Below are 19000 nucleotides of genomic sequence, written 5' to 3'. Positions count from 1 at the left end.
ACGGACGGGCTGCATGTAAAAACTTATGCAAAGGATGCAGTGTTTTTGCCGCATCCGTTGCATAGGTTTCACAGCCGGATTGAGCCGCACTGCTCAAACCGGATGTGTGAAAGTACCACCCTCTTTAAGCCCCCTCCTTTACAAGCCCGAAAAAAAATCTCTTCAGAGTGGGGTATGAATATTCTCTTTGGGCTCCCACAACCTCTTTTCAGGATCAAATCCTTTCCAGTCTACCAGAAAATGGATTTTACCTCTCACCTTGTTCATGGCCAAGCTGACAGGTGAAGACATGGCACAGGGATTTGTGAAGAAGTGGCTCACAATCATGGATTTTAAGAAGGGATATGGAAAGAGTTGGGAATGCGTAGCAAGATAGGACTTATAAATTTGTAGGACGCGGCATCAATTTGTTTGACTTCAAAGGGAATGATGATGCAAGGGCTCAGCTTATCAGAAGGTAACTTGAGACAGATGTACCTTAAGGCCCAGTCACACACGACTTACCAGCGATCCCGAAAACGATGCGACCTGATAGGGAATCGCAGGTAAGTCACTGGGAGGTCACAGGTGAGATGTCACACAGTCAGATCTTACCAGCGATGCAGGAACAATACAGGTCGCAGTAGCGACCTGTATAACAATCTCAGCAGTCACTGGGACCCTGTCACACAGTGTCAAACACAGCGATGTGTCCTGCCCAGCAGGACATCGCCTTTGAAGAAAATGGCCTGGACCATTCTGCAACGATTAGCGATCTCACAGCAGGGGCCTGATCGCTGGTAGGTGTCACACATTACAAGATCGGAAACCGTGACTCAGCTGCGATCTCGTTATGTGTGACGGTACCTTTAAGGAGAGCACCACCTTATCTACAGGACGAAAACATGATGGATAAAGACAGTCTCTTGTCCGCAAGTCTCCATTTGGGTGACATGATGGCTCACTGGTTAGCACTGCAGGGTATAAAAGAAACATTTCCTGTGAATTGTGTAGGAATTGCAGCCATTTTTCTATAAACCCTTCACATTTCAGAGATTCAAAAATAATTGGACAAAGTAACTTTCCCACAAATAAAATGCTCGTTTTTAACACTTTGTAGAGAATACTTTGCAGCAATGAAGGCCTGAAGTCTAGAAGCCATGGATGTCAAACGCTGGGTTTTCTCATTTGTGAGGCTTTGCTGACCTTTACTGTAACAGGGCAGAGCGAAGTGCGCCTGCATTAGAAGGGAATACGGAGATTTTGCCCACTTACATGGATGGCGTCCGAGACATCATCCATGTCAATCAGCACAGGAGGCACAGATTAGGACGCCCATCGGTCTGGACAATTTACATACCAGGTGGGACATTTTATAAAGGTATTTTTGGGGCCTACAAGAAGGTCAGGGGATAAGTTTATTGCTGTGTAATATGTGAATGCTGCATCGCCCCGTGTAAGGCTGCGTCCCCACGATCAGTATTTGCAGCGTTTTGGACGCAGCATGCTTTTGCTGTACAGTGTACAGTACAATCTTACTGGATGAGATTTCTAGAAATCCCGTGCCCACTGCTTTTTTTCCGCAGTAAACACTGATCTGTGGTGCGTCTTTCTAGACCGCAGCATGTCAATTGTTTGATGCGAAATTGCATGCTCCTCTGTAGGGAGAACACAAGCAGGAGATCGCCGCGCACCGAACCCTGATCATGGGCACAGTCAACTGCGGTCTCCTGCAGAGAGGCACTGCACCGCAGATCAGAACCCCATGCGTTGTGAACGCAGCGAGTCCTGATCGTGGGCACATACCCTAATAAGAATTCTGAATGCTGCGACTGACCACCCAATCATTAAAAAGGGTCATCCGGGACTGACGTAACACAAACTAGAGAACAGAGGTGCTGCATATAACCACTCCTATAAAAATCAGAGAGCAGCACACCCCATTATATAACACCCAAATCCCACCACAGACACCCCCTCACCCATTACGCCCCCTCAAATCCCACCACAGACACCCTCCTCACCCGTTACGCCCCCTCAAATCCCACCACAGACACCCCCCTCACCCGTTACGCCCCCTCAAATCCCACCACAGACACCCCCCTCACCCGTTACACCCACTCAAATCCCACCACAGACACCCCCCTCACCCGTTACACCCACTCAAATCCCACCACAGACACCCCCCTCACCCGTTACACCCACTCAAATCCCACCACAGACACCCCCCTCACCCGTTACACCCACTCAAATCCCACCACAGACACCCCCCTCACCCGTTACACCCACTCAAATCCCACCACAGACACCCCCCTCACCCGTTACACCCACTCAAATCCCACCACAGACACCCCCCTCACCCGTTACACCCACTCAAATCCCACCACAGACACCCCCCTCACCCGTTACACAACCTCAAATCCCACCACAGACACCCCCCTCACCCGTTACACAACCTCAAATCCCACCACAGACACCCCCCTCACCCGTTACACAACCTCAAATCCCACCACAGACACCCCCCTCACCCGTTACACAACCTCAAATCCCACCACAGACACCCCCCTCACCCGTTACACAACCTCAAATCCCACCACAGACACCCCCCTCACCCGTTACACAACCTCAAATCCCACCACAGACACCCTCCTCACCCGTTACACAACCTCAAATCCCACCACAGACACCCCCCTCACCCGTTACACACCCTCACATCCCGCCACAGACACCCCCCTCACCAGTTACACCCACTCAAATCCCGCCACAGACACCCCCCTCACCCGTTACACCCACTCAAATCCCACCACAGACACCCCCCTCACCCGTTACACCCACTCAAATCCCACCACAGACACCCCCCTCACCCGTTACACCCACTCAAATCCCACCACAGACACCCCCCCTCACCCGTTACACCCACTCAAATCCCACCACAGACACCCCCCTCACCCGTTACACCCACTCAAATCCCACCACAGACACCCCCCTCACCCGTTACACCCACTCAAATCCCACCACAGACACCCCCCTCACCCGTTACACCCACTCAAATCCCACCACAGACACCCCCCTCACCCGTTACACAAACCTCAAATCCCACCACAGACACCCCCCTCACCCGTTACAACCTCAAATCCCACCACAGACACCCCCCTCACCCGTTACACACCCTCACATCCCGCCACAGACACCCCCCTCACCAGTTACACCCACTCAAATCCCGCCACAGACACCCCCCTCACCCGTTACACCCACTCAAATCCCACCACAGACACCCCCCTCACCCGTTACACCCACTCAAATCCCACCACAGACACCCCCCTCACCCGTTACACCCACTCAAATCCCACCACAGACACCCCCCTCACCCGTTACACCCACTCAAATCCCACCACAGACACCCCCCTCACCCGTTACACCCACTCAAATCCCACCACAGACACCCCCCTCACCCGTTACACAACCTCAAATCCCACCACAGACACCCCCTCACCCGTTACACACCCTCACATCCCGCCACAGACACCCACTCACCCAGTATACACCCCCAAATCTCACCAGACCCCTTACCCAGTACACAGCCCCAAATTCCACTAGTCTCATCTTCCCCCTCCCCTCATTATACGTCCTAAATTCCACCCACACCCTCCAAATTCCCCTCACTGAGGACACACAGCGGTGACGCCACTTGCAGCTTCTTCTCAGTGGTGAAGAGTGCGCGCTAACCAGAACGCGCCTGGAAAGCCACCACGTGACCGCACAGACACGTGACCAGTGAGGTACATTCTAGCATCTACCTGACCGCGCGGCGGTGACTCCTGCACTGGAAGGAAAGAGACAGGAGAGCGGCCGCACGGGATGCCGGGAGATGTAGTTTCCAGGGACAGGAAATGCTGCTGCAGAACTGAGGGGAATGGAGGAGACAAATCTCATCACAAAACCAGGAAACCTCCGAGAAAACCTCCCCCGGAGCCCGGAGAAGACGCAGTGACCCTCTCCGGTATATGTGCTCCTCCTCCTCCTCTCCGGTATATGTGCGCCTCCTCCTCCTCTCCGGTATATGTGCGCCTCCTCCTCCTCTCCGGTATATGTGCTCCTCCTCCTCCTCTCCGGTATATGTGCTCCTCCTCCTCCTCTCCGGTATATGTGCGCCTCCTCCTCCTCCTCTCCGGTATATGTGCGCCTCCTCCTCCTCCTCTCCGGTATATGTGCGCCTCCTCCTCCTCTCCGGTATATGTGCTCCTCCTCCTCCTCCTCTCCGGTATATGTGCGCCTCCTCCTCCTCTCCGGTATATGTGCTCCTCCTCCTCCTCTCCGGTATATGTGCGCCTCCTCCTCCTCTCCGGTATATGTGCTCCTCCTCCTCCTCTCCGGTATATGTGCTCCTCCTCCTCCTCATCTCCGGTATATGTGCGCCTCCTCCTCCTCTCCGGTATATGTGCGCCTCCTCCTCCTCTCCGGTATATGTGCGCCTCCTCCTCTCCGGTATATGTGCTCCTCCTCTCCGGTATATGTGCGCCTCCTCCTCCTCTCCGGTATATGTGCGCCTCCTCCTCCTCTCCGGTATATGTGCTCCTCCTCCTCCTCCTCCTCTCCGGTATATGTGCGCCTCCTCCTCCTCTCCGGTATATGTGCTCCTCCTCCTCCTCTCCGGTATATGTGCGCCTCCTCCTCCTCTCCGGTATATGTGCGCCTCCTCCTCCTCTCCGGTATATGTGCGCCGCCTCCTCCTCCTCTCCGGTATATGTGCGCCTCCTCCTCCTCCTCTCCGGTATATGTGCTCCTCCTCCTCCTCTCCGGTATATGTGCTCCTCCTCCTCCTCATCTCCGGTATATGTGCTCCTCCTCCTCCTCTCCGGTATATGTGCTCCTCCTCCTCCTCATCTCCGGTATATGTGCGCCTCCTCCTCCTCCTCTCCGGTATATGTGCTCCTCCTCCTCCTCTCCGGTATATGTGCTCCTCCTCCTCCTCATCTCCGGTATATGTGCTCCTCCTCCTCCTCTCCGGTATATGTGCGCCTCCTCCTCCTCCTCTCCGGTATATGTGCGCCTCCTCCTCCTCTCCGGTATATGTGCGCCTCCTCCTCCTCCTCTCCGGTATATGTGCTCCTCCTCCTCCTCTCCGGTATATGTGCTCCTCCTCCTCCTCATCTCCGGTATATGTGCGCCTCCTCTCCGGTATATGTGCTCCTCCTCCTCCTCCTCCTCTCCGGTATATGTGCTCCTCCTCCTCCTCCTCTCCGGTATATGTGCGCCGCCTCCTCCTCCTCTCCGGTATATGTGCGCCTCCTCCTCCTCCTCTCCGGTATATGTGCGCCTCCTCCTCCTCCTCTCCGGTATATGTGCTCCTCCTCCTCCTCTCTGGTATATGTGCTCCTCCTCCTCCTCTCTGGTATATGTGCTCCTCCTCCTCCTCTCCGGTATATGTGCTCCTCCTCCTCCTCTCCGGTATATGTGCTCCTCCTCCTCCTCCTCTCCGGTATATGTGCTCCTCCTCCTCCTCCTCCTCTCCGGTATATGTGCGCCTCCTCCTCCTCTCCGGTACATGTGCTCCTCCTCCTCCTCCTCTCCGGTATATGTGCGCCTCCTCCTCCTCCTCCTCCTCTCCGGTATATGTGCTCCTCCTCCTCCTCTCCGGTATATGTGCTCCTCCTCCTCCTCTCCGGTATATGTGCGCCTCCTCCTCCTCCTCCTCTCCGGTATATGTGCTCCTCCTCCTCCTCCTCTCCGGTATATGTGCTCCTCCTCCTCCTCCTCTCCGGTATATGTGCTCCTCCTCCTCCTCCTCTCCGGTATATGTGCTCCTCCTCCTCCTCCTCTCCGGTATATGTGCGCCTCCTCCTCCTCTCCGGTATATGTGCGCCTCCTCCTCCTCTCCGGTATATGTGCGCCTCCTCCTCCTCTCCGGTATATGTGCGCCTCCTCCTCCTCTCCGGTATATGTGCGCCTCCTCCTCCTCTCCGGTATATGTGCGCCTCCTCCTCCTCCCCGGTATATGTGCGCCTCCTCCTCCTCTCCGGTATATGTGCTCCTCCTCCTCCTCTCCGGTATATGTGCTCCTCCTCCTCCTCTCCGGTATATGTGCTCCTCCTCCTCTCCGGTATATGTGCTCCTCCTCCTCCTCCTCCTCCTCCTCCTCTCCGGTATATGTGCTCCTCCTCCTCCTCCTCTCCGGTATATGTGCTCCTCCTCCTCCTCCTCTCCGGTATATGTGCTCCTCCTCCTCCTCTCCGGTATATGTGCTCCTCCTCCTCCTCTCCGGTATATGTGCGCCTCCTCCTCCTCTCCGGTATATGTGCTCCTCCTCCTCCTCCTCCTCCTCTCCGGTATATGTGCTCCTCCTCCTCCTCCTCTCCGGTATATGTGCGCCTCCTCCTCCTCTCCGGTATATGTGCGCCTCCTCCTCCTCTCCGGTATATGTGCTCCTCCTCCTCCTCCTCCTCTCCGGTATATGTGCTCCTCCTCCTCCTCCATCCTCTCCGGTATATGTGCTCCTCCTCCTCCTCCCTCCTCTCCGGTATATGTGCTCCTCCTCCTCCTCCCTCCTCTCCGGTATATGTGCTCCTCCTCCTCCTCCCTCCTCTCCGGTATATGTGCTCCTCCTCCTCCTCCTCTCCGGTATATGTGCTCCTCCTCCTCCTCCCTCCTCTCCGGTATATGTGCTCCTCCTCCTCCTCCCTCCTCTCCGGTATATGTGCTCCTCCTCCTCCTCCCTCCTCTCCGGTATATGTGCTCCTCCTCCTCCTCCTCTCCGGTATATGTGCTCCTCCTCCTCCTCCCTCCTCTCCGGTATATGTGCTCCTCCTCCTCCTCCCTCCTCTCCGGTATATGTGCTCCTCCTCCTCCTCTCCGGTATATGTGCGCCTCCTCCTCCTGTCTCCTCACAGTGCGGGGAGGATCCGCCCTGACACCCGCTCCCCCGGCTCCATACAAAGTTCCCGGAAAAGTGCAAATGTGTGAGATATATATATATATATTTATATAATGTATGATTGTATGTATGTGTGTACATGTGTGATAGTATGTATATGTATATATATATATATATATATATATATATATATATATATATATACTGTGTGTAGATTGCATGTGATAGATATATAATCTGTGCTAATAATATATAATAATGTACAGGATATAATATGTATCACATATCTATGTATAATATATGTATAAAATATGCATTTTTGTAAGGTATAGATCTCGGTATGTGTGACTATATCTTTGTAGCGCTGTCGCTATCCATATGGATTGGAGCCGGAAGAGGAGATCTGGTGACCAGCCATAGGCATGGCGGTGTCAGGGAAGGGCGGACACACCGGCCACACCTCCTCACTGCTCCGTGACATCGCAAACACCTCATTACACCTGGATGTGGTGCGGGTAGCACAGTGTTACACTGGGAACAGACTTGTGCTCACTCTGCCCACAATTCGGGTTCCGCCTGCACTGTTGTCCCTGGTTACCATGGATGTGGGCGCGAAATGCGGCTGCGCAACTGACAGTGCCGCAGTGCATTGTGGGATACGGTTACATCTGCAACTGGCAATTATGTATGTAGATCTCATGCTTGTGTGTAATTCGTGTGTACATGTATATAATTATCTGTGTGTGTGCTATAGTATATGTGTGTATACCTCCATGATCGGTGCAGACACAGTCATTGGGGGAGTCCGGTTCCATTTTCAAGGGGGCGTAGATGAAGGGGAGAAAGTCTGACTGATTGGGGTAGTAAGTTCCAGAGTAAGAGAGAAGCGTGGGAGAGACCCTGGAGATGACGGTGTAAGGGGAGTGAAGATCTTGGGGTTCTGTGTGGGGGGAGCGGAGATCTTGGGGTTCTGTGTGGGGGGAGCGGAGATCTTGGGGTTCTGTGTGGGGGGAGCGGAGATCTTGGGGTTGTGTGTGGGGGGAGCGGAGATCTTGGGGTTGTGTGTGGGGGGAGCGGAGATCTTGGGGTTGTGTGTGTGTGGGGGGAGCGGAGATCTTGGGGTTGTGTGTGTGTGGGGGGGAGCGGAGATCTTGGGGTTGTGTGTGTGTGGGGGGGAGCGGAGATCTTGGGGTTGTGTGTGTGTGTGGGGGGGAGCGGAGATCTTGGGGTTGTGTGTGTGTGGGGGGGAGCGGAGATCTTGGGGTTGTGTGTGTGTGGGGGGGAGCGGAGATCTTGGGGTTGTGTGTGTGTGGGGGGGAGCGGAGATCTTGGGGTTGTGTGTGTGTGGGGGGGAGCGGAGATCTTGGGGTTGTGTGTGGGGGGGAGCGGAGATCTTGGGGTTGTGTGTGTGTGGGGAGCGGAGATCTTGGGATCCTGGCAAGCGCGGCGCTCCAGGTGTAGCTGACCCTGGCAAGCGCGGCGCTCCAGGTGTAGCTGACCCTGGCACGTGCGGCGCTCCAGGTGTAGCTGAGCCATATGTGCAGGTTGCACAAGAATAGTACAAGATTCAGCATTACCAGGATAACTGAGAGAAGTTTAAGAGGCAACTAGACAAGGTGAGAACAGAAGAAGTAGGATGGCTTGGCAATAGCTGGTTGCAGGATAAGTCTGGAGCAGCAGAATCATTATTCGAGCACCTGTTCGGCGCTGAATGTAGTAGGAAGTGTGACCTAACTGCAGACAAACCCCTTTAAGCAGAGCGCTGTAATACCGGTATACTCGGGCAGCGCATGGCCTGTTTATATAAGGGCTTGGATGATGACGTCAGCTCTGATTGCTCAGATACTATATTAATCCACTGCCGTCTAGCACAGAAGTATCGGGGCATCAGAGAAAGGGGCAAATCCCGGTGCTGGAGCTTGAACACGTAGTGATGAGCAGATATGAAAATTAGAAGTTGTGAGAGAATACAAGCCATTTTGTATTCTATAGAAACCATCTTGTCTTATAACTGAATGATGTCATAGGGTTCAGCAGCTTACACTGATGGTGGGGAGGTTTCACATTTCTGCACACACCCCTGCGGCTCTTATTGGTGGTGCATGGTAATTTCTTTGTGTGAGGTACTATATAAACTGGATACATGATGTAATAAACTAGAATAATTCAGTACACCACATTTGGCTGTGCTGCATTGATTTCTCCAAGCGCTTATAAAGCAAATCTTATTAACTTGGAGCTCAAAGGGCATAGAAGCCAAGTATTATCCTCACAAAGTCGAAAAATTTTCTTGGGAAATTAAATTTGAAGCAAACAAATTCTCTGTGAATTGATTGTTCCCTAAAATGCTCTGGCGTCTGTCCAGCCCGTACAGCGCGACAAACATAACATTAAAAAAAGGATACTCACCTGTCCAGCCCCTCTGCTGTCCGCCGTCCGGCCCTCAAAGCTGCCTCTTTCTCCAGTCGTGAGCCGAATCTGCCGGCCTGCTGACTCTAACCCGTGACCAGGCCTCGGAGGTCACTGATCCTCACACATTTGCTGAATCTGAGTAAAGTGAATTTACAAAAGTTCCTATTCTCAAAGAATGTTTTTATACCATGCACTTTATTGATCCCGAGGGAGATTCGGGTGTCACAGCAACACATTAACCAGAACATGAGTTACGTAATCAATGAAACAAGAGAGTATATTTAACAAAAGAATATTATATATTACAGGTCATACAGTATGGTTAAACTAATAAAACATCCTTCACTTTGAGGATTTGACACTCCGGTGATTGTTGGACATTCCCAGAGCAGTCGGCGCAGACGATTTCCTATATCTTTTCTTCTTACACCTTAGTAGCATTAGACTGTTACTGAATGCTACTGAAGGTTTCCTCTGTCTCATGAGCTGCTCATATAATGGCTGTACATTATTGTTCATTATTCACCTCCTCAAAAGTGTCAAGATGACGGCCAACAACCGAGCTTGCAGTTTGCTCGTCTCCTTCTTGTAACCCCTTCTGTATGGCACCTCCAGTCTAGTTTGCTGTTCAGGTGGACCCCCAAATTTTTGTAACTGTCTACCTGCTCCACCTCCTGACCACCAGTAGCGACAATTAAACATCCCATCTTTCTCCTGCTACAGTTCACCACCAACTTGGTGGTGAACTGTAGCAGTGATCCCAACGTATTGTTACCCCTCTATAAATCACTTGTAAGGCCACATCTGGAATATTGGATCCAGTTTTGGGCTCCACATTTTAAAAAGGACATTCAGAAGTTAGAGTCAGTTCAAAGGAGGGCGACTAGACTACTACAAGGAAAGGAAGACCTCCCATATGATGAGAGGTTGAAAAAGTTAGATATGTTTAGCTTAGAAAAAAGACATCTCAGAGGAGATGTCACTTATATGTATAAATACATGTGTGGTCAATATAAAGGACTGGCACATGACTTATTCCTTCCAAAGACAGTACTGAGGACCAGGGGGCACTCACTGCGAGTGGAAGAAAAGCGATTCCGACACCTAAATAGGAAGGGTTCTTTACAGTTAGAGCGGTCAGACTGTGGAATACCCTACCACAAGAGGTAGTAATGGCAGATACTAGAACAGCTTTTAAAAAAGGACTGGATCATTTCCTCAGTACACAAAACATTGTTGGTTATAAATGACTTAGTGACCAAATGTAGAACTGGTGGAGGAAGGTTGAACTAGATGGACCTAGGTCTTTTTTTCAACCTAAGTAACTATGTAACTTCTTAGTTTTCTTATATTTGAGTAGAATTAATTTCCACTTGTTTCTAATCATTCTTCATGTTCTTTCCATATCAAATCTTCCATCCACTCATTCTTGTTTTTCTTCTAATTCCTCAGGTTCACGACTTTCACAGCTACAATTTTTTTTGGAGGACAATGGTTCTTCCCATTGTTGACCCCTCGAGGATGGAACAGTGCAAAGACCTCACGGCTGCTCCGATGTTAGACCTCACCCTGGAGATAATCTACTGGATCACTGGAGAGGTGAGAGCTTTACATCACATTACTCTGGTCTCTAGGAATAAAGGAGGGAAATTAAGGGAACGGTAAAGGATTCTCAGAATAGATGTAGTGATCGGCGTCCCCCCATACACAGGATCATAAAATAGTGAAGACGTCGTCTGGGGAGTGTGTGACCCCCCCATGTGTCAGGAGGACGGAGCAGGACCCCGAATGACATCACCGAGCCTCCACCTCATTCACTGATACATGAGCAGAAGATCCTGGAACTGACCCACAGGATCACTGAGCTGCTGAGCGGAGAGGTGAGCGCTGCCGGGAATGCTGGGACATTATATAATAACACCGGGGGAGGGGTCTGCTAATGGCGGATCATTGTGTGTGTCAGGTTCCTATAAGATGTCAGGACGTCACCGTCTATTTCTCCATGGAGGAGTGGGAGTATCTAGAAGGACACAAGGATCTGTACAAGGACGTCATGATGGAGCTCCTCACATATTCGGGTAAGAGGAGACAATCCTGATTATAGAATTATCCTAATTATATGCTGGGGGAAAGAAAAGTGTATAGGGTGTTATCCGGTGGAATGGAGGATAGGAGAAATAATAGGTGTGCTCACCTGGTTAGAATAGTAATGGACATATAACGAAAGGCTGCTGCACATCCAAAGGCGAGGAGGATGAGCGTGATGAATATTTATCTGTATCTTTTTTGCACTGCCCCTCTGGTATAAGGATGATGAGTCCACAATCGTGAAAGTTATTATCAGCTGTGGTTTAATCTAAATGGAGGATATCAGCTGTGGTTTAATTCTACGCGTTTCAAAGCCTACATCGGCTTCTTCATCAGGGAAAGGCCACAAACAAACCGTATTTTTCTGAGGAGCTCATGAAAAAAAAAGCTAAAAAAAAATGTTTAAAAGAACTGAGAATCCTCGGTGGTGAACTCATAAAATTTGCAGATGATCTAAGATAGGAGGAGGAGGCAACACTAGAGAGGAAAGAGAGCGTATTCAGAAGGATCTAGACACTCGAATAATGGGCTGAGGAGTACAGAATGGGGTTTACCAGGGACAAGTGCAAAGTCCTACATCAGGGTAAAAGATATGTAAAAACCGTATATAGTATCGGAGGAATAGCACTAGGTGATAGCATCGGGGAAAAGGACTTGGGCATAATAGATCTCAGATTCAACATGAGACAACAGTGCGGTGCTGCGCGTAAAAAGGCTAAAACAATTCTGGGATGTATCAAAACAAGCATTGAATCTACAGTGCTGTGCAAATTAATTGGGACAAAGCAAAAAAATCCCCACATTTTTGAATATTTAATAATAAAATGTTATAATACACTGTTGCATACCAATTTTAGTAAGAAATATGTCCTCCTTTAGCAGATATGAGATTTTCAATGCGTTTTGGCATTGATTCTACCAAGTTGTTGCATAAATTCTTCAAATCTTCATCATGGAACCACACTTCTATGGCACTGTTTATCATGCGTTCTTTGGTTGTACAGTCCATTTTGCCAAGACGTCTCTTCACAATGCTCCACACATTTTCTATAGGATGTAAAGCCTGCTTTACATGTTACGATTTCGCATACGATATCGTATGCAATATGACCTGCCCCCATGGTATGTGCGGCATGTTCAATTTTTTGACCGTGCCACACAATCGATTTAAAGCTGTCACACATACTTACCCGTCCATATGACCTCGCTGTGGGCGGCGAACATCCACTTCCTGGAGTGGGAGGGACGTTCGGCGTCACAGCGACGTCGCACGGCAGGCAGCCAATAGAAGCGGAGGGTCGGAGATGAGCGGGACGTAAACATCCCGCCCACCTTCTTCCTTCCGCATTGTCGGCGGGAGCCGCGGACGGAGGTAAGCTGTGTTCAATGTTCCCGGGGTGTCACATACTGCGATGTGCGCTGCCTCGGGAACATTGCACACCCACACGTTCAATCTTTGAGAAATGAACGACGTGCATGCGATGAACGGATTTTCGTTCAATCGCAATTGCACGTAGCTGTCACATGCTGCAATATAACTTACGATGCCGGATGTGCGTCACTTACGACGTGACCCCCCCCCCCCTTCCTCGACACATCGTAAGATTTATTGTAGCGTGTAAAGTGCCCTTAAGTCTGGGGAATTGCCGGTCCAGCACTTTAACTTTATTTACTTCCAGGAATTTCTTCACATACTTGGAATTGTGGCATGGAGCCCAATGTTGTTGGAATGTCCCTTCAAATTTACGCATGAATGGCACAATAAAACGTTTTATAACGTCTATGTGTTTGGATGAATTCATCACACCATCAACAGGAAATAAGCTCTTTGCACCATCAACTGTAAAAAAGCCCCAAAATATCTGTTTTTGATGGTGTTTTACAGTTTGTTGAATATGATCAGCTCGCAATGGCTCATTTTTGCTTCTTCTAACAACACTTGCTCTGTACCCTTGAACAAAAAGATGGGTTTCATCACTGAAAATTACCTTTTTGCACTGGCTAGTTGTCCAAGATTTATAATATTTTTCCCATGCGAATCGTTTTGCCTTCATTGGAGATGTCAGAAGTTGTTTCTTTACTGGCTTTGTTGCCTTCAGACCAACTTCCAGAAGCCTGCACTGTACAGTCCAATCGCTAGTCCTGTATCAATACCTGCAGCGCATGTCTCTTTGGAGGTCTTTACTTATTTTTCTTGCATTAATTTTACTATTTCTGATAAGTGTTTTATTAGTTCTTGGTGTCGTTTTCCTTTTTCTTCCACATTTCCCTTTTCAAAGCAGTTAAAACTGGTTTGAATCACTGACTGGTAACCAACTTACAATTTTACTTAAAAAATGCATTGTCCCAATTTATTTTCACAGCACTGTAGATGAGAAGAGGTCATTATTCCTTTATACTCTGCCCCTGGTCAGACCCCACTTGAAATACTGTGTACAGTTCTGGTCCCCCCAATTCAAGAAAGACCTCAATATATTGGAGCAAGTTTAGAGAAGAGCAACCAAGATGGTAGAAGGTCTGCAAACTATGACCTATGAAGACTGGCTAAAAGAACTCGGCATGTTTAGTTTGCAAAATTGAAGGCTGAGAGGAGACTTAATAGCGATCTACAAATATCTGAAAGGTAGTCCGAGGGAACCACACTATTCTCATTAGTATAAAGAAGTACAAGAAGCAATGGGAGGAAAATAAAAGTAACAAGTTCCAGATTAGACATTAGGAAAAACTTTCTGACATTGAGGGCAGTCAGAGAGTGGAATGGGCTAATGCAGGCAGTAGTGAATGAGCAAACCTGATGTTCGGTTTTTGGGCTGAACACCGAATTTGCAAAAAAAACAGAGTTTGAAGACAAAAGTTTAGTCGGATAACAGTCAGGGTCAGAATTCCAAGAAAGTAGCGGATCAAAACAAAGGGGCTTGGCAAACGGATGGTGAAGGCAAATCTAAAGTCAGACAGGAAAGATCAGGGTATACAAACTCAGAGCACAGAGCAAGCACACACCACCTGAGCAAAGCTACAACAGCCATTTAAAAATAAGTCCTATTTTGTAATCGGTTTGTCAGAAGCGTATGTTTTGATTCAGCAGACATCCCCCTCCCCATTATATACCCTGATGTCCCACACAGACACCCCCACCCACATTATACATTCACCCCAAATCCCACGCAGACTACCAGTACCCCCTATTATACAACCTGTGATTTCAACAGACACCCCAATATCCCACCAGACACAATCTCAGACACCAGAAGATGGTGCGCACTGGAGGCAAAACTGGAACGTGCACCCCTACAAGGGACAATGTGACTGCAGAGTCACGTGATCAGATGACGTCTAACCCACAAGGCGACTGTACATTCTAGCACCACGCAACGTAGACTCCTACACTTGGAGGGGCCGCACGGGATACCGGGAGATGTAGTTTACAGGGGACAGGAAATTCTGCTGCAGGACTGAGGGGAATGGAGGAGACAAATCTCATCACAAAACCAGGAAACCTCCCAGAAAACCTCCCCCGGAGATCGGAGAAGACTCAGTGACCATATCTCCGGTATATTTGTCTTTCCTCCTGTCTCTTGTGGATAGTTTTCCTTCTCTGCATGAAAAACTGCAAGTATGTGTGATGTGTATCTATATAAATGTGTGTATATATATATATATATATATATATATATATATATATATATATATATATATATATATATATATATATGGATGTATTCAATAAGTGTTTGCTATATGTGTGTAATGTGTATAAATGTGTGTTATGTATGTATGTGTGTGTGTGCGCAATATATGTGTATAAATGTGTGTGTGTGTGTGTGTAATATTTTGTATATATATATATGTGGTATCCCAGTTCTCACTCTGCTGCTGAGTTAAACAGCTGTCGTGTGGCAGTAGATCTGTTCCAGTGTGCCAGGATTACTTTGTGCACTGTCAGTCAGGCAGTATGTAATGCATTGTGTTATGCTGTGCGTACACTGGGAATTGTTAAATTTACTTTTCTACCATCTATTGGTCAATGTATGCATATGAAAGTTAGGTGTTCATTCTCTTCACAAGTTTCCATGGAAATAGTTGGGAGGAGCCTCCAACTCAGTTTTTTGCCTGTGAAACAAGGTGTCTTCTCCTTATACAACAAGCAAGTTTGGCCTCTCCGGGCGGCTGGAGCACAGTTCTTCTCCTGGCGGCTGGAGCACAGTTCTTCTCCTGGCGGCTGGAGCACAGTTCTTCTCCTGGCGGCTGGAGCACAGTTCTTCTCCTGGCGGCTGGAGCACAGTTCTTCTCCTGGCGGCTGGAGCACAGTTCTTCTCCTGGCGGCTGGAGCACAGTTCTTCTCCTGGCGGCCGGAGCACAGTTCTTCTCCTGGCGGCCGGAGCACAGTCCTTCTCCGGGCGGCCGGAGCACAGTCCTTCTCCGGGCGGCCGGAGCACAGTCCTTCTCCGGGCGGCCGGAGCACAGTCCTTCTCCGGGCGGCCGGAGCACAGTCCTTGTCCGGGCGGCCGGAGCACAGTCCTTGTCCGGGCGGCCGGAGCACAGTCCTTGTCCGGGCGGCCGGAACACAGTCCTTGTCCGGGCGGCCGGAGCACAGTCCTTGTCCGGGCGGCCGGAGCACAGTCCTTGTCCGGGCGGCCGGAGCACAGTCCTTGTCCGGGCGGCCGGAGCACAGTCCTTGTCCGGGCGGCCGGAGCACAGTCCTTGTCCGGGCGGCCGGAGCACAGTCCTTGTCCGGGCGGCCGGAGCACAGTCCTTGTCCGGGCGGCCGGAGCACAGTCCTTGTCCGGGCGGCCGGAGCACAGTCCTTGTCCGGGCGGCCGGAGCACAGTCCTTGTCCGGGCGGCCGGAGCACAGTCTTTGTCCGGGCGGCCGGAGCACAGTCCTTGTCCGGGCGGCCGGAGCACAGTCCTTGTCCGGGCGGCCGGAGCACAGTCCTTGTCCGGGCGGCCGGAGCACAGTCCTTGTCCGGGCGGCCGGAGCACAGTTTTTCTCACTTGCATGTTGGAGGTAATATTCTGGACAGTCCAGGTAATGCTTCGCTGATGGAGGGACCTTCACGGGTTGGCACCATGTGTCGACACACTAGTGGTATGGAGCTATTCACGGTTTTGGCGCTACAGTTCCCTATTGTAGGGGGTCGGGCAGACAGAGTTTGTGGCATAGAAGACTAGTTACACTGGTTCTGTCTGGAAGTGCATAAGAAACCAGTATGCAGGAGAGCACGTGTTCAGCCTGATGTCTTGGCTGTATGGAGCTTCACTCCTCTGTGGAGGTGATTATATGAAGAAAAAGATGTCCCCTCAGCATGGACTGGGATAGAGATTAGAGATTCTGGAAGCTTCCTCCTTCTCTTCTGACTAGACTTGTTTGATCCAGTTTACTAGACGTGTCAGCTCTGAGGTGGAGACTCCTCCAGCAGTTTCCATGGTGGCTAGAACAGATCTGCTGCCACACGACAACTGTTCAACTCAGCAGCAGTAGAACGGGTACTGGGATAGCACGGATAGATAACGTATTTTTCGTTTTATAAGATGCACCCCAATTTAAAGATAAATGAGGTTAAAAAATGGGTTCAGTCTTAATACTCCGGTGGTGTCTTACTGGAGAGGGGCGCAATGGTGGTGGAGCAGGTTCACAGGAGGCAGGGGTCGTGCTGCAATAAGGCGATGCTTCGTTGGAGTCTGTGCTACCAGCGGTCAGTCTGTACTGGCTGTGTGGAGCAGGATGGTGCGGCGAGTGTCCCAGATGCTCTGTCGGCTTCAAAGAAATGGAGCTCTTGGCTCAATGACAAGCCGATATCTCACCTCAGGGCACCATTGTTTGAAGCCAGAGCATCTGAGACACCCGTCGCACCACCCTGCTCTGCACAGCCAGACAGCCGTCCGCATAGCCAGATAGCCGCCTGCACAGACAGTCAAAATGTACTAAGGGACACAAAACTGTTCAGAGCCAACATAGTGACTGATTTTATGGGCTCAGTGGGTGCGGTGGATTCTCTAAGCCATAGGTGAATGTGAACAGCACAGACTGAAAACAATGATACAGTAGAATTCGAAATGTCGGGCGGTGGAGCAGCTGGACACACAAAAACTCAAGAAGTAGCAAAGTTGGACACACAGGAAACTCCAGTTGCGGCAGAGCTGGATACACATGAAGCTCCAGATGTAGCAGAGCTGGATACACATGAAGCTCCATATGTAGCAGAGCTGGATACACATGAAGCTCCATATGTAGCAGAGCTGGATACACATGAAGCTCCATATGTAGCAGAGCTGGATACACATGAAGCTCCATATGTAGCAGAGCTGGATACACATGAAGCTCCAGATGTAGCAGAGCTGGATACACATGAAGCTCCAGATGTAGCAGAGCTGGATACACATGAAGCTCCATATGTAGCAGAGCTGGATACACATGAAGCTCCATATGTAGCAGAGCTGGATACACATGAAGCTCCATATGTAGCAGAGCTGGATACACATGAAGCTCCAGATGTAGCAGAGCTGGATACACATGAAGCTCCAGATGTAGCCAAGCTGGATAGACTGATGAATAAAATCACCTTTCATTGATGTGCAGTAAAATCCATGTTATAGCAGGAAAACATATCCAAACATGTTTCAGGCTTCCGCCCTTGATCACTTGATTAGGCAATTTGACAAGGCAGCACCAAGAAAGCAGAGAGGAGATCACCCTCAGATACCTTGTTGCAGCAGAGATGAAGGTGAGAATAGGAGGACGGTTTGGTAATAGTAGCTGGTTGTAGGACGACAGCCTGGAGCGGCAGAACCGTTATTCGAGCACCTGTTCGGAGCTGAACATAACGGGAAGTGAGATCTAACTGCAGACAAACCCCTGGAAGCAGAGCGCTGTAATACCGGTATACTCAGGCAGCACATGGCCGGCTATATAAGAGCTTAGATAATGATATCAGCTGTGATTGCCCAGTTACTATATAAATCCACTGCCGTCTAGCACAGAAGTATCGGGGAATCAGAGAAAGGGGTAAAGTCCGGCACTGGAGCTTGGACAGAGACACCATAGTGATGAACGGATATGAAAATAAGAATTCAACGAATTTTCATGAGCCGAATTTGCCGGCCTGTTCATTCTAAGCCGTGACCAGGCCTCGGAGGTCACTGATCGTCACACGTTTGCTGCATCTGAGTAAAGTGAATTTATAAAAGTCCGTATTCTCAAAAACGTTTTCATACCATACACTTTATTGATCCTAAGGGAAATTCTGATATCACAGCAGCACAACATAAACAAAAACATGAATTACTGAATTAACACAACAAGACCGTAGCATTGACAGAAGAATATTCTACATTACAGGTCATACATCACAGGGAAACTAATAAAGCGACCTTCACTTTGAGGATTTCACACTTCGGTGATTGCATTCGGCACAGATGATTTCCTGTATCTTTTCTTCTTACACGTTTGTAGGATTAGACGGTTACTGAAGGTTTCCTCTATCTCATGAGCTGCTCATATAATGGCTGTACATTATTGTTCATTATCGACATACATTTCTTCAGAGTTCTTTTCTCTACTACCTCCTCAAAAGTGTTAAGATGACGGCCAACAACCGAGCTTGCCTTGTTGATGAGCTTATTAGCTTTAGACATCTGCATACTACGTCCC

General features: G+C 49.6%; 1 protein-coding gene across 5 annotated transcripts in view; it reads left to right on the top strand.

The window, feature by feature from the left end:
- Window positions 1-1299: 1299 nt before the first annotated feature.
- The window catches only part of LOC142292353 (uncharacterized), a 102108-nt gene continuing 84407 nt past the window's right edge, over window positions 1300-19000 (top strand). Inside the window, exons 1-4 of one of the 5 annotated variants that reach the window (XM_075337672.1) lie at window positions 1300-1342; window positions 10715-10861; window positions 10974-11142; window positions 11226-11340. In XM_075337672.1, coding sequence (XP_075193787.1) covers window positions 11265-11340 — 76 coding nt within the window. In that variant the 5' untranslated portion in view covers window positions 1300-1342; window positions 10715-10861; window positions 10974-11142; window positions 11226-11264. Of the gene's footprint in view, window positions 1343-3742; window positions 4008-6759; window positions 6936-10714; window positions 10862-10973; window positions 11143-11225; window positions 11341-19000 lie in introns of those variants that run through there. The other 4 variants (XM_075337669.1, XM_075337670.1, XM_075337671.1 and 1 more) reach the window with 4 other exon arrangements.

Source organism: Anomaloglossus baeobatrachus, chromosome 2 (assembly GCF_048569485.1).
Source record: "Anomaloglossus baeobatrachus isolate aAnoBae1 chromosome 2, aAnoBae1.hap1, whole genome shotgun sequence".
In the NCBI taxonomy this organism is placed as follows: Eukaryota; Metazoa; Chordata; class Amphibia; order Anura; family Aromobatidae; genus Anomaloglossus; species Anomaloglossus baeobatrachus.
Note: the sequence above shows the minus strand (reverse complement) of the source record. Positions and strands in the feature narration are given on the sequence as shown.